Source organism: Ursus maritimus, unplaced genomic scaffold (genome assembly GCF_017311325.1).
Source record: "Ursus maritimus isolate PB19 unplaced genomic scaffold, ASM1731132v1 scaffold_4, whole genome shotgun sequence".
Classification (NCBI taxonomy): Eukaryota; Metazoa; Chordata; class Mammalia; order Carnivora; family Ursidae; genus Ursus; species Ursus maritimus.
The window spans coordinates 79,424,229-79,439,527 of NW_024426552.1; the positions used below are offsets into that span (position 1 = coordinate 79,424,229).

General features: G+C 41.9%; 1 protein-coding gene across 3 annotated transcripts in view; it reads left to right on the forward strand.

Annotated features, from left to right (window-relative positions):
- Positions 1-1,757: 1,757 nt before the first annotated feature.
- The window catches only part of ABCC5 (ATP binding cassette subfamily C member 5), an 89,659-nt gene continuing 76,117 nt past the window's right edge, over positions 1,758-15,299 (forward strand). For 2 of the 3 annotated variants that reach the window (XM_008705262.2, XM_040621519.1), the window contains exons 1-2: positions 1,854-1,998; positions 5,402-5,585. In XM_008705262.2, coding sequence (XP_008703484.1) covers positions 5,457-5,585 — 129 coding nt within the window. In that variant the 5' untranslated portion in view covers positions 1,854-1,998; positions 5,402-5,456. Of the gene's footprint in view, positions 1,999-5,401; positions 5,586-15,299 lie in introns of all 3 variants that reach the window. The other variant, XM_008705260.2, reaches the window with a different exon arrangement.

Consider the following 15,299-nt stretch of genomic DNA (forward strand, 5'->3'; position numbering starts at 1 on the left):
GTCACGTTTCTCCATATTCTCTTTTTCCTTCCTTCCACCTGGGTGACTGGTGGTGGCAATGAGTAGAACAACTTTGGGAGCTATATGTTGAACCTGACAGAGCCACCATCACCCTGGGTCCCTGACCGCCTGCATGGAGCAGGACTACACTATTGATCTGGTATACTTACCCAAGCCTTTTTCTTATGAGAGAAATAAACTTCTTGTCTTCAATCGCTACATTTTAGGGGTCTGCTAGGGGTCTAATCGATGTAACCTTCTAGCCCATTTCCAATCTACTAAATATGGCCAGATTGCTCTTTAACGTGGTTTTATCGATTGAGACTCTGCCAGCAACGTGTGAAATATCCTTTTTTTCCAGATCCTTGAAAACAGTTGATGTTGTCAGGTGTTTACATTTTCCCATGAGATGGGCATAAAATGGTACCTCATTGGTATTTTAACTACAATTTCCCTGATTATTTTCCTGATTGGGTGTTTTTTCAGTTTGAATGGCCGCCGAGGTCTCCTTTACTGTGTGTGGACTATCTGTTCATATGACTTGCCTATTTTTGTACTCGGTTATTTGTCATTTCTTACTGAGTTGTAGAAATTATCTGTACATTTTGTATCAAGAAACTTTGTCAGTTGTAACTTGTGGTTTCACTTTTCACTTTATGACTCTTGTACAGAAGTTTAAATTTTACTGTAGTAAAAATGTATCAATATTTCCTTCATTATTTGTTTTTGCAACTTGTTTTGGAAGTTCTTCTCTACTCCCAACTTCATTAAGATATTTCACATTTTCTTCTAAACATTTTAAAGTTTTCCGTTTTGTAGGTAGCCTTTCGATCTATTTGAAATTGATTCTTCTGTGTGGGCTGATATAGTAATTCCCTGAGTTTTAAAAAATACAGATAAGCAATTGTCCCAACACTATTTATCCAAACTTCTTCCTTTCCCTGTTGATCTGTAATGTTCTCCCGGTCACAGTTCATGTTTACATATCTGCATGAGTCTGTTTCTAGCCTCTTTGTTCTGTTGCATTGGCCTATTAATCCATCCTTATGCAGGAACACAGTGTTAATTAATTCAGCTTTATGATACCTTAGTGTCCACACTAGCTAGTTGTATAAAGATGGACAAGTCACTTTCCTTTTTTTGTAAATCTCTGAAATGTAAAATATATACCTACACATAGTGTTGTTATGGAGATCAAAAGAAACAAGAATTTCACGTAAAGCACCACATACAGAGTAGGTAGGCACTCAGCAGAGAGTAGTGATGTTATGATCCTGTTGAAGGTACAGATGAAACACAAAGAGAAATACTGTAATCAAGGTCTTTGGGAACCTCAGTTTGATTTCCAAAAGGAGTTGGCACACTGTATCTAAGGCTCTTATTACCCTAGAAACCGTGATCCTCAAAACCAGATGGCACTAGATTATGTGAAGGGCAATGGGATAAAAGTGAGAAAGGTGAGTGCAGAATGCAGGGTTGAATCCTGAGCAAACAATCGTAAAATGTTAAGTGCCATAAGAGATAAGATTTGGGGCTAGTTGATCACTGATGACCTTCACGGTGTTTTCTGGTGCATGTACGGTCGCACACCGTCGCGCCCGCCCTGCCTACAAACACCGAGCTGCCCGCCCACACACAGGTACTGTCAACCCTCCCGGCCACCCACTGGGGCACAGGGCCTCAAAGAAGATTCCAGACAGGCTCGCAGAAGCTCTGAGAAGGATGGTGCAGCGCCAGGAGCGCGGTGGAAAGGAGGAGCAGCCTACACCTCCTCCAGGGCTTCCGTGGCGCTTCTGGGAAATATAGTCTTTTACCGTGTGTCGAGCTTCGGGCTCCTGGAAGGGGGACTACAATTCCCTTCAGTCTTGGGGAGTCTTTGTGCAGCACGCCTGCGCAGTCTGGCGGCCAATGCCGCTATAAAGGCTTGTTTTGCTCCGGGGCTGATGCTCGGGAGCGTGGTCGAGTGGCCGGTGCGGCCGCCTTGGAGCCGGGGCACAGGTAGGTGGCTGCTGCCGCCGCACCCCTTCCTTCTCCCTTGGTTGTCACGGGGGTCACCTCTGTGTGTTCCCTCCGGGGGTGGCGGACTCGGATCGGGCATAAAAGAGCAGTTCGGGGGAAACCGGAGACCTGATAAGGGCAACCTGCCCTCCTTCTAGTGTCCCGCCGCCACCTTCTCGGGACGCAACCCCCGAGGGCTCGTGGTGAGGTACTGGCGCCGGAAGGCAGGTAGGGTGGGATGAGTGGTCGGGAGTGCTGGCTACATTCCCGGCTGCGGCCACCAGGGGGTGCTGCGCCCGCGGCCCGTGGGTGTGGGTCGCGGTGGCCTCCTCAGGCCCTTACTGGCTGTGGGAACGCCCTAGGGTCAGGGCATGCCGGGCGAGGCTGGCCCGGGAGAAGCCCCCATCCTCATGCCTGTGGGGAGGGCGTCCTGGGGCATCTCAGCTCAAGCCGCGCACCGGCGATTCTGAGCCGCCAGCGACCTTCGAAGTCATCCTCTCGTGTTTTTTTGCAAATGGATAAATGGAGGTTCATGACAGAAGTACGCACAGCAAACCCAGGGCAGAGCCCGGAATGAAATCCAAAATATCCTGGCTGTCATCAGTGCCTTTCCACTTCCACCCCACAAAGCTGCATGTTGCTTTGTGTTTATTGCACGGGGGTCATCTGGCTTCTGCACAGCCGTGGCGAGGCAGGAGGCAGCTGGGCACGGGAATGATTGGCAAAGTTTCAGAAGGTTTTGAAGGGCGAGATGGATAGGTTATAATGGGGTCTTGCGCCCAAGTGAATGGTGCGGAAGGTTGGAAGCACAAGTGCATTACAAGAGGGTGGCAAATCGCTTCGGGTCTTGTGCGGCTTAAGGGCCTGAATGGGATTCCTGAAGTTGGATACCTAAGGAATGTGGTAATGAAGGCAATTTGGAGACACCAGTCTGGCTAGTTACAGTTCTTGTAATCCTGTGGAGCCCCCCTCCCCCTATGCAGTTTCTCCTGCATCATTGTGCAGGGAGAATGTCTACACTTTACCACTGGAAGGAGAGCCTTGATAAACAAGGCGGCTGACCCAATGGCCCCAGCTCTATTGATTTTGACTCTGGGCACTTCTTTGGGGTTCTCCCACTTTGGTTATTCTGCTAGTGCCATTGTAGAGCTCTGACTCAAACATAAAAAACAAAAAACAAAAAACCTTTCCTTTTTTTTCTCTTTCTTGATAACTGAGGCAAGTTAGCATTTAAAAACAACTTTTGAGCAACCGTGAGGGAGAACAGAGAAACATAGGTACATACACGCAGAATTCACAAAGAGTCAAGCCTAGTGCTCCTTTCTCGGTTGCTTTCTACAGCCTATAGGGATTCCTAGCCCTTGGGTGGCCTCCATGTGGGGTGCCCTGTCTTACAACCCTGAGACACAGAAGATGGACTCCTCCTTATGTTCAAAGCCAAGAGATAGTAACTTTGTGCCTACTCAAGGCCTGCTTACTCTCATGGCTATGCCTCTTTTCCCAGGAAATTAAAGAAACAAGAGTGTCAGAGGTAATGGAAAACCGCTCCCCACCCCCTTTACACATAGAATAACTTGAAATAAAGTGGAACAAACTTTGGTTATTGTGAGTTCTTAGACAATTGTTGACCTGGCCTTTGGTATCGTGAATTAGTTTGGCTGTGTCCCTTTCAAACTCACTTCCCTCCTCTTGCCTTTTTTTCAGAGGAGGACTAATTTTTTCAGCTTCCACATAATCAGCTACATTAGGGAACCTTTTGAGAGGAAGGTTGGACTTCTGTGATCCCTCTAGCAAGAAGGATTACTCTGATCTGCAGCTGCATCCCAACATTGGGGACACAGGCAGATGCCAGGTCTGTTTATAGTTTAGGCTTAATGAGGTCTCAGTGACGTGATTGCTGTGCTCTTGGTTGTAAGCTGGTGTTCTTAATAGTGTCGTTTGTCCTTGGACAAGGTGACTTTTTTTTTTTTTTTAAGATAAGTAATTTAGCAGTATCAACTCAGGGTACTTCTGAAAGGCCAGAAGTCAAGTTTTTTGTGTGCTGGAAGCACGTCTGTATGGAGGAGATTTAGTCCTTTTTTATTTATTAAGTATTCTCCTTTTCTCTGATATCTTAAAAAATGAGTTGTAGCTGTCAGAATTTTGTCTGCAAAGTAGTACTTTTAAGACACTGTGATAGGTAGGAATTTATGGAATCCAAAAGGCAGCACAGCTACACTTCTTTAATTGTTAGTGAGACTGGTGTGAAAGGTGTTTTCTCAGCTTGTATCTGGGAAACTTTGAACCATCTCAGAGTGGGAAAAATGTTTTCAAGGGAGATGTATGTGTTTTATTTTCTCAGAAGTAGCCAGAGTTGATACAGGATATTGATTAAAGGTAGGCAGGCAAGCAGGGGTTTAGAACAGAGTTTTAGGTAGATACGAGGTAAGATTTTGCAGGACCGGATGGGAAATTTGTTTTCATTATTGTAATTGATTAACAGTTTTGTTGAGATATGATTGATATACCATGAAAGGCACCCCTATAAAGTATACAACTCAGTGTTTGGGTAACACATTCACAGAGTCGTGCAACCATCACCACTGTCTAATTTTAGAACACTTGCATTACCCCAAGGGGAATTTGTTTGTAAAGTTAAGGTGCAATATTGGTTTGTATTTTATCCATGTAACTTCATGGAGCTTTAAAATAACGTCAACTAATCTATTACTTGACTATAAAAATGCAAAGCTGGGATATATCATTAGTGGAATAAGTGCTTTGTAAGTTTTCATTTAGTAACATTTAGTAGGAGGCATGATATCCATTTTAAAATTGTGGAGTTTGTAATGCTTGGAACAGACTTAAAAGCCTTTTTTTTTTTTTTTAAAGACTTATCTAAATGCTCTATACATTGGGATTTGGTTTGAGCTTAGTTGAAGGGGGTAGTATCTCTTTACTGGTGTGTTTTTTTTTTTTTTTTTTTTCTAATCTGTTTTCCCCCCTTAGAGGTGGGAAGTAATTCTTGATTGTACTACACTGAATTTTTTTTCTTTGAAAAATGAAATGGCACTTGAAAAATTTCTGAAAATTATTTTTTGAGGATATAATGCTAAGAAAACTTTAATGCTTTTGTCCTTTTTTCCCATTTTATTTTATTTTATTTTTTTAAGTTATTTATTTAATCTCTACACCCAGTGTGGGGCTGGAATTCATGACCCTGAGATTAAGGGTCACGTGCTCCTCCAACTGAGCCAGTCAGGCACCCCCCTTTCTTCCTATTTTAAAGTACTTTTGCAAATGCTTAAGCACAATTTAGGAAATACCTTTCCTTGATGAAATTTTAAAAAGTTTTTGAAATTGTTTTTAAAGTTCTGGTATAATTGACCTGCAGTGTTCTTCCACGATGTATTTTTAATTTCAGAAATTCTCAAGTGAAACCAAAAGTCTGTGAGCCCTGGCACCTCCACTCAGAGAAGATGAAGGATATCGACATAGGAAAAGAGTATATCATCCCCAGTCCTGGTTATAGAAATGTGAGGGAGAGAACCAGCACTTCTGGGCAGCACAGAGACCGAGAGGACTCCAAATATAAGAGAACTCGACCGGTCAGTATTTCCTTTCCTGAATCCCTTTTCTTACCTGCTTGCTGCACTAGACCACACCTTCTTTTTTCATGTAATGCATTATTAAAAAGAAGTTTCGTTTTTGTTGTGGGCTTTAGGTCACTGGTAAGAATTTACAGGTGCACGTGAAGGATGAGAGGTTGCTTCGGCCTCCCACCTATTTCTCGCTCTGAGTTCTCCTCTCTCTGTCTTATACTGCCCTTTGGTGCCTTCTGAAAAGGCTTTGCTTAAGAGAAGTCGGCTTGTGGGGTTGGGGGTGGGGGTGCTGGGGAGGGAGCAGAGGGAATATGAAGCATTCAACTTCATGTGTGTACTTAAAATTGTTTTTATTCCCCTACCTCTGTTGTCTGGGTTTAAAATGTGAATCCTTTGGAGGGACTCATTCAGATTTCAGAGTATTGGAACAATTCGAGATTATTGTAGTATAATCCTTAAGTTTTCCGAGGAAATCCATGAATGCAAAGGAGCCTTTGGATAAGAATCTAGTTTTCTCCCAGGGAAATGATGACATATACATTTTAAACTAGAAGAAATATCTTTCTTTTGAAAAAAAATTATACATTTTCTTCAATTGCAAAAGTAACTAATAAGGAAGAATGGGGGTGATTGGGTTTAGGAAGGTGAGGTTTGTGTTCATGTATTTATATGTGCAAACTTGAGAATCATGTAAACTTTGCAGTTGACACTGGAGTTTATTAGCCTGACGTTACCTGTCCTTCTTTGCTATGTGAAAGCCGTTGCCTTATTAATCAACATCTTCTCACTAATAGATGTTTTCTGTCCGCACTGTGTATTATACAGTAGTTTCCCATTCAAGCTTAACTTTGGAGATACGTAGTCAATGTAATCAATATCAGGACCTTAGGGCACCAGTTTTGTAACTGATTTGTATCATTTGTCTGGGCCTTATGTTAAACATTTATTGAGTGCTAGTCACTGTTAGTATAGCACTTAACTCTGGAAAGGGTCACAAAGGTAGCATTGGAGCCAGGCTTCGAAGGATGATTGGGTGGGGATGCTTTCAAGCTACTTTGTCATCTGTGCTTTAGTGGCTTATGAATAAAGTGGTATTGATGATAGAACCTAACTCATGGGATCACTGAGGATTAAATGAGATGATACATACAAAATGCCACATAGCCTGTGCTCAGTAAATGTTAGATCTTAGAGCTAGTTGTCTAGAGCTTAGGATGTGAAAGAAAATTCTGCATGCCATGCTGAGGAATCTTTTACTATGGCCACTGGGGAGCTCTTGGAAGTTATTGAGGAGGGTTCCCCCACCCCTTTTTATTTTGAGATAACTGTAGATCCATATGCAGTTGCAAAAAATAATCCAAAGAGATTCCATATACACTATATCCAGCTTCTCCCAACGGTAACTCCTTGCATCACTGTAGTACAGTATTTCAACATTGATACAATCATCCACCTCACTGAAACTTAACTGGTTTTGGGCGCCTGGGTGGCTCAGTCAGTAAATCATCTGCCTTCAGCTCAGGTCATGATTCCAGGGTCCTGGGGTCAAATCCTGCATCAGGCTCCCTCTCTCTCTGCGCCTCCCTCACCCCCCGCTTGTGCTCTCTCTCTCTCCCCAATATAAATAAATAAAATCTTTAAAAAAAAAAGACTTTACTGGTTTTACAGTTTTGTGGGCACTGGTTTGTGTGTGTATAGTCTATGCAGTTTTTTTCACATGCGTAGATTTGTGTGACCCCCACCACAGTCAAAACACACAACAGTACCATCCCAGGGATCTCTCATGCTACCCTCACCTTCCTCACAGCCACAGCCACCTCCCTTCCCTTCTCCCCCAGGCTCAGGCAACCTCTAATTTGCTCCCCACCTCAGTAATTTTGTCATTTTAAGAATGCTATATAAATGAATCACATAGTATGTAACTTTGGAGGCTTTTTTCACTGTGCATAATTTCCTTGAGATCCCTCTACTTTGTTGCGTGTAACAGTACTTTCTTTTTGTGAGTAGCCTTCCATGTTATAGATAGTTCTTTCCTTTTAACTGGGAGTACTATTCCATGTTACAGAGGAACCATAGTCTGTTTAACCATTCATTTGTTGAAGGACATTCTGGGTTCTTTCTAGTGCATAGCTGTTACAAATAAAGCTGTCTTAAACATTTGTGTATAGGATTTTGTGTGAATAAGCTTTCATTTGTCTGGATAAATGCCCAGGAATGCAGTTGCTGGGTCATATGGTAAATGCCTGTTTATTTGTATAAGAAACTTCAATACTCTTTTCCAGAGTGGCTATATACACTTTTACATTCCCACCAACAACATATGAGCGATCCTGTTTCTCGGCATTCTTGCCAGTATTTGGTGTTATCATTATGTTATTTTAGCCATTCTGATAGGTATGCCTGATATCTCATTGTAGTTTCCATTTGTGTTACCCAATGGCTAATGATACTGAGCTGAGAAGGGCTTTTAAGACTTGATTTTTATCTTAGGAAGATTAGTTTTGAGACAGTGTGGAAAAAACCTGTATAGGAGGGAGAGACAAAATACAGGGAGCAGTCAGGAGGCTCCTATGCCAATCCACATGAGAGAGGCCAGGGGTCTGTGTCCAAACATAATAGGGAGGATGGAAGAGAGGCGATACTTATGGGCGTCTCTGGAAGGAGAGGTAAGTATTGGGGGATATGAGATTGGTGGTAAGAATTTAAAACTATGAATCCCCAAACTAACGTATGGGAAGAGAAGATTCAGGGGATAAGAAATGAGTTTGCTTTGAACATGTTTAATTTGAGCACGTCCAGATAAAATGATCAGTAGGTAGTTAGAGCACCGGCAAAAAGTGGAGTCAGGGGAAAAAATTTGAAGTCATTAGTGCATCCATGTAGATGAAGCCTTGGGAGTGAGCAAGCTTGCCCACGGATGGCTGAGAGCAGAAAGAGGTAGAACCTGGGAAGGTACTGTGTGGTCTGGTGAAATTTCTGGGGCCAGGGTCCCTATCCAGTTGGTTAGAATAAAATTGACATTAGGATGTGCAGGGGCAGCCCAGCTTTTCCTCTGCAGTGGAGAAGAACTGGAAATAGAGACACTGTTGTGCCTTTTGTCCCCTAAATTATTAAGTCAGCTGCCAGACAGCAGGTTTCCTTCATGTGATCGAGTCTTATCTTGAAACAGGAAGGCTAATACCACTTCGATAAAATTTCAGGAGGTCACATGAATTTCATTTTCATTAGCCTTGCATGTTTCCCAGACTTTTAAATTTGAGTACTGTTTTCATGATTTTTATCTTATCCTTGTATCCTCTGAACTTTTTTTTAGTTAAAGTATTTCTTTTGGGGCACCTGGGTGGCTCAGTCAATAAGTGTGTGCCTTCAGCTCAGGTCATGATCCCGGGGTCCTGGGATCGAGCCCTGCATCAGGCTCCCTGCTCAGTGTGAAGCCTGTTTCTCCCTCTCCCTCTGCCCCTGCTTGTGTTCCCTCTCTCGCTGTCTCTCTCTCTGTCAAATAAACAAGTAAGATTTTTTTTAAAAAAAGTATTTTTTTTTTAATCTACCAGGTTTCTTCTTTTTGCTCAGCCTTGACCAGAGCAATAAAATCATAGGTTTATGCAGCCTGGTTTTTACATACATTAAAAAGAATGCATAATTATCGAATGTTTTTAAACGTTCACATACCACCTAGAATCTTCTTGAGTATTACCTGTCAAAACCCCAAATTTCTTAGACACGTTTATCTTGAACTTGTCTCATATGTTAGCAGTTTGCTGACAGAACCAGCAAGATGATAAAAAATTTCTGGTTCAGAGATGGTATAAAAATGGATAATTTAAATAGTTGGGAAGCAGAATGGCTGTATAAACATATATTTTTAAAAAATGTAAGCAGCTAATTGGTTAGAGATGACCATTTCATGTCACATGATTGTAACTATCATTTCTATATTAGTTGCTAAGGCGGAAATCTGGGACAGGACCTCTCAGATGGCAGGTATCCATCAGAAATAAAAAAACAGCATCTCCAGGTAACGAAAGATAAGGATACATCTGTGCCTCTTAATTGACAAACAAGGTTTTATTCACCCCCATTAGTCTTTCATGGGTTCAGTTGACATGGAAACATGAAACTGTGTCAAATCATAAGTCAGAAGCAAAGCGCCAAGAAACAAATTCTGATTTTGAACAGGCCAGTGTTTTTTTTTTTTTTTCTCAAGCTGTGAGCAAAGTTGCAGAGTACATGGTTTGCCTATTTCTTAGTGTCGTGACCAAATCTTTCTTTTGGGATACCCTTTGGGAAAATTACTGTCATCAGTCACATCTTCAAATAGTTGTGTCCCATCAGCTTAGAGATAATTAAGGTAAAAATCAGTCATCTTCACACTTAGCCCTTGTGTAGGACTGTTGAGTTAATGCTTGCGGCCGTGCACGATTTGATGCTTCGCAGACATCCTTGAATCCTGAGGTGCGTATGGCACTGGCTTCTGCTGCTGTTAGTTTTTTAAGCCCAAGGACTAAGCTTGGCATTAGGCTGGCATTATTTGAACCCACATGAAGATTCATGTCTAGACTGCTCCTGAATATTGACTGTGTCTGAAGCATGAGTCTCCTAGCTCCTTTTCTTACCGTTGCATTCAGTGTTTTCACAAGCACGTGTAGATCACTCACACCACAAGCCCTGCTTTGTTTTAGGGTGTGATGTTTATTCATCTTTTTATTCAGCGGTCTCCAAGCGGCACACACAGCCCTGAACAAAGTGGACTGGTGCAAATGAAGAGAAACTGATGGGGGAGCCTGCCTGTCCTGATGTAGAACCTGAGACTCATAGGCATATACGTAAATGACTGTAATTTAGGTGCTGTGAAAATTAACAAGAAGGAACGAATGCTTCAGTCTTTGAGATCAGGGAAGACTTCAGGAGGAGGTAGCATTGATTGGAGACTTGAGGCATAGGTAGAAGGTGGAGGAATGAAGAACTGGCAGAGGAAATTGCTGTGGATAGGGAGGAGTTGGCCCTGTTGGCTTTATGCATGAAGTGTGGAGTCACAGATGTAGAGGGATAGGTCAGCGGGCTTCAGATAACATGTGTTCTCGAATAACGGGCCAAAGAGTTTGGATTTTAGTTGCTTTAACTTAAAATGTAAGCAGAAGCAAGACAAAGCTATTTGATACTTCTATAAGGTTTTTTATTGTGGTAGTTGTTTTTGCTTGCTGCTCTCAGGCCAAGGGTGACTTGTTTTTCACAAGTACGTCTAATCTAGGAGAAGAGGAAGAATGGAAATAAGCGGAAGTTAACTTCTGTGCCATTGTGACTGCTCGCTCTTTTTTTCCCTTCTCTCAAAAGTGCACCAATGGTGAAATTTTCTACCAAGTTAGAATATTCTGCCTGTAGAAAAGGTAACAAAGCAAGTATTCATAAAGTCCTGTGACCTTCACTTGTGTTTCCTGTAGTTCTGTGTTGGACTGACCCTCTAGCCTTGGTTGGAGTTTTCATCATTAACGATTTGAAGTATTTTGGTGATCTCTAGTTATATCCCAGGGCTCAAAGATGTGAGTGTAATCTCTTACCAAGAAATATGATTCTAAGACATATTATTAGGAAAGAATTATGGTCCCAATATAGAAACTGTGCAACTTGTAGAAGATTATAGCAGAAAACATAGATCACCCTTAACTCCTCTACCTAGCAACAACTACTGTTATAAAATAGCTTTGTCTAGTACATTCCAGTTGCAGAGATTTGAACTCTGACAGCTTTTCTGTATGGACTAAGGGTATGTGAATTTGTCTATGCCCTTGTGTTTTCAGAGTTAAGAATATTACCTGTGAGTCCACTTGCTATTAAGAAGAAGAGCAGGATGAAGGAGATTAGTATTTGTGGTCTCTGCATTATTTTTCTCTTGATTGGTACTCAGTGACTTAGCAGATTTTCTGGACAGTCAGTGATAGGATGAGTAAGAGCACCTGCTTTTTTTTTTCTTCTTCTTCTTCTTTTCCCTGTAGGCATCTATAAAGCTTTATAAAGCTCAGTACGGGTGTGATACGGTTATCTGGCTTGGTGCCAGGTGTCGGTTTCCAATAGCAGCCCAGAGTCCTCTGGCGGAGATGACAACAGCTCTGTTATTGGTGCAGAGCCCAAGTGGCTTTCCTGCGTGTTGAAATGAATCCACAGTGCCGTGGGTCTCCTGAGGTTGGCCTGCTGCCGTGATCATCAGCTCTGTTCTGCTGTCTGCAGTAGGGCTGCTGCTGCTTTCCTAGGAAATGCTGCTTAAGAGAAATAAATATAGCCTGTTGGCCTGGGTTAAAGGAGCTTTCTCTCAAAAGGGAAGAAAAGTATTGGAACAGCTTCCTGTATTTTAAGCAGCTTTAAATACCTGCGTCTTTATTTTGTTAGGATGTGTAATTGGGATGTTACAAATGGTTAATGAAAACTTGTTCGATGAATTCTTGGTTCTGCTTTTAGGTAGCCTTCTGCTCATGCTTTCTCTAATGTCTCATCGTTTTTTCCCTTTCTCTTAATCAAAAATAAAAAGGTCAACGTCAGGAACAGGAAACAGGGCTTCCAGAAGTCTTTGCAATGATCAAATCTGTCAATATCAAAATTACAGATTAATGTGAAGTTAATTTGGTACACTGAAATTCACTAATAAGCAGAATTAAGCTTGTCTATCCCTTCCCTTCTTATCCTCTTTTTAGGGAGTTAGCTTATTTAGGTAGTTAGATCTTATGTTTTAATTATTCAAGATTATTTTGTAAATTAGCAGTTCAAGGAATCAACTTAATTCTTATTAGACATCGGATGAGAACTTCTGTTTACAAAAGCAGATATGGTGTTGAACAGACACTTGGTTTTCTTAAATGTTGTACTCTTACAGTAGAAAAATGACCAAGATGCCCAAATCTTCACTTTCGTGTTTGCTACTCACCCTGGTCAGTGGTTGCAGCCTGCTCTGCAGTATGGGGACACGTGACAGAACCACTAATGTCTTATACTAAGCATCTGACGTGGGTGTGTGCATGGTGCTAGGCGCTGAAGGAAGTTTTACGTACAAATTATCTTTTGAATTTTTTTTTTAAAGCTAAAGCCTGACAGTGTTGAAGAGATTTTGTCAAATGCAAAAGAGCAAAATTCTGCTATCTAAATCTAAATCTCAGTCTAGGCTGCATATTAAAATCACTTGAACAACATTAAAAACAATGCCTATGCAGGGCCCTATCCCAGACCAATTAAACCAGTCTCTGGAGTAGCACTCAGGCATCTGTGTTGTTTTAAAGCTGGATGCATGATCCTAATGTGTAGCCAGCACAGAGAACTTCTGCTGTAGATCTCATGGAATAAAGTTTCTTCTTAACTCCTCAACCAGTGGGGCTCCAGGTATTTCCTGTAAGTCTTTTTTTCTCCTCTGATTCATTTTCGGTTAAATCCTTTGAACCTTATCCTTGTAATAACAATGTGACTCTTACACCCCTGCGTAATAGGAACTTTGAATAAGTTCCTTGAAATTTAGCTTATGAAACAAGTGAAAGCCCTAGAAAAACACCTGTTCACCATGATGTCGGTGTTTAAGTTCTATCCATTGGTCTTATGGATGAACTCATGAAGGTTGCCTTCTAGAATTTTGCTATCCCTCTGGACTAAAGTGACCACTAATTTAGAAGTTCTTAAGGGAAGAACTTGAGATAGTCAAGATCATGTTCCTAATCCATTGGAGTAAGGATGGGATGAGAACTGGGAGAGGAAATGTCTTTTGTAGTTCTCTTTGCTTTGTTGGAGGTAGGGAGGATGGGAATGCCTGAAGTCAGCTGGTCTTGGGAGAGTATCACCTTTTAAATTTCTTTTCTAATTTAAAAGAAAATTTTAATTTGTTTTTAATTTAATTTTTAATATTTTGAGTCTCTTGATCATGTAAGAGTTCCCCTTAATAAGTTTGTCTGTCTAGATGTTGTCATAAAGGCAGCTACAGAGCATAAAAGCTTTTACTTGGGACAGAAAGGTTTATAAGAGGCTACACATTCTGAGTCTGTGTTAAGATCTTGTGAATTAAGGAGAGGAGGGGGAGAATGTGCTGTAGGATCTGAGGCCAGTCCGTTCTGATGGTGCCCCAAATACCGCTTTTTTTGTGGAGTGTGCCAGACAGGAGTGTTGCAGCCTTTAATGCCCTCGGAAGCCGAGAGGCGCCTCTGCGCTGCCAGTTGATTCCTGCCCTCCCTGCATTCAGGAACAACTTGGATGAATCCTCAGCCCCCGGGCTTAGGATGGCTGCCCCGCTGTTGTCCTGCTGTCAGGAAGGGATTGTTCAGCCTGGGGAATGAATTCTGGCCCCTGGTATCTTGTCCCAGAGGCCTCCATGCAGGGAAAAGCCCATGGTTGCCCTGTCAGCAGACATTCCGCTCTGGCAGCCTGTTAAAATGAGATGGGACAAACTAGTTAAGCGGCAGCCATGCTGCGTGATAGGTGTGCCAATTATCACAGCCATGGGCATGGTGCTAGTGTGCACCGCGGAGGGGAAGTCTCTTATGCAAGTATCTCCGTTTGCTTATGGGTCAAACTGTCTTTGTTTCCCTCACCAGATGGACATGAATATGACCGTGTGTTTCCCTGACCTTTAATTGAACTGTAGCAGAACCTGGATTTCATGGGCCCCTTTTAGCTCCCCAATACCCCCCCAGCACTGTGCCCCACCAGCATCGCCTTAGTAGGGCAAAAAATGCTCAGCGTCTCCTAGCTCCATAATCCTCAGGAAGATATAGTGGCAGTAGTATTTCCTTGTTTCATGTTTTCTCAACTCCTGGATTAAGCAGTATTTTTCCCCTTGGAATGAATCAACTGCTGCAGATGCCTTTCTCTGGCCGAGTCCTCCGGCCGTGGAGAGCCTGTCAGCCTGCAGTGCGTGTTAAGAGAAATAAAGAGAAATGGGTGCCCTTATCCCATCTCAGGAGAAACTTTAAAAAGTTACGTCTAAAAGGATTTCAAATGCTGTAACATAAAAAACAAGTAGGCCTCATAAGATACATCCCCCCAGATCAGCATATATGAAATCCTAACTATGTGAGCTGGTTAGCCATCTAGGGCTACCCTAGCACTACCGACGTTTTGGGGCCAGAGAATTCTTTGTTGTGGGGGGTGTTCTGTTCATCGTAGATGTTCAGCAGCATCCCTGGCCTCTACCCACTGGGTGCACAGTTGTGACAACCAGAAATGTCTCCAAACGTTGCCAAATGCCCCCGGGGCCAGCAAAATCACACTCACTTGAGAACCAAGGGATTACATGCACTGTAATGCTGTAGCCACGTGTGGCTGAACGTTTGAAATATGTGCGGTCTGAGTTGAGATGCACTAGGTATATAAAATACACAGTGGGTTTCAAGGATTTGGTACAAAAAAAGGAGTGTAAGACGTCTCATTAATAATTTTCCTTATTACATTTTCATCCTTGTTATATTTCATTTCATTTACATAATTAATGTACTATTTATTACATATATTACATTAAAATGTAAATAATTTTACATTATTACAGTTTTGATTACCTATTAAAAAGATAATATTTTGTACCTATTGGATTAAATATTTTATTAAAATTAATTTCACCTTTTTAAAAATGTGGCTACTAGAAAAATTTAAATTACGTGTATTGCTTGCATTATATTTCTGTTGGACAGCACTGAGCTGATGTACTTGATCTAATGTAGTTTAGCCGTTAATTTTGTATTAGGTATTTAGTTCCTAATA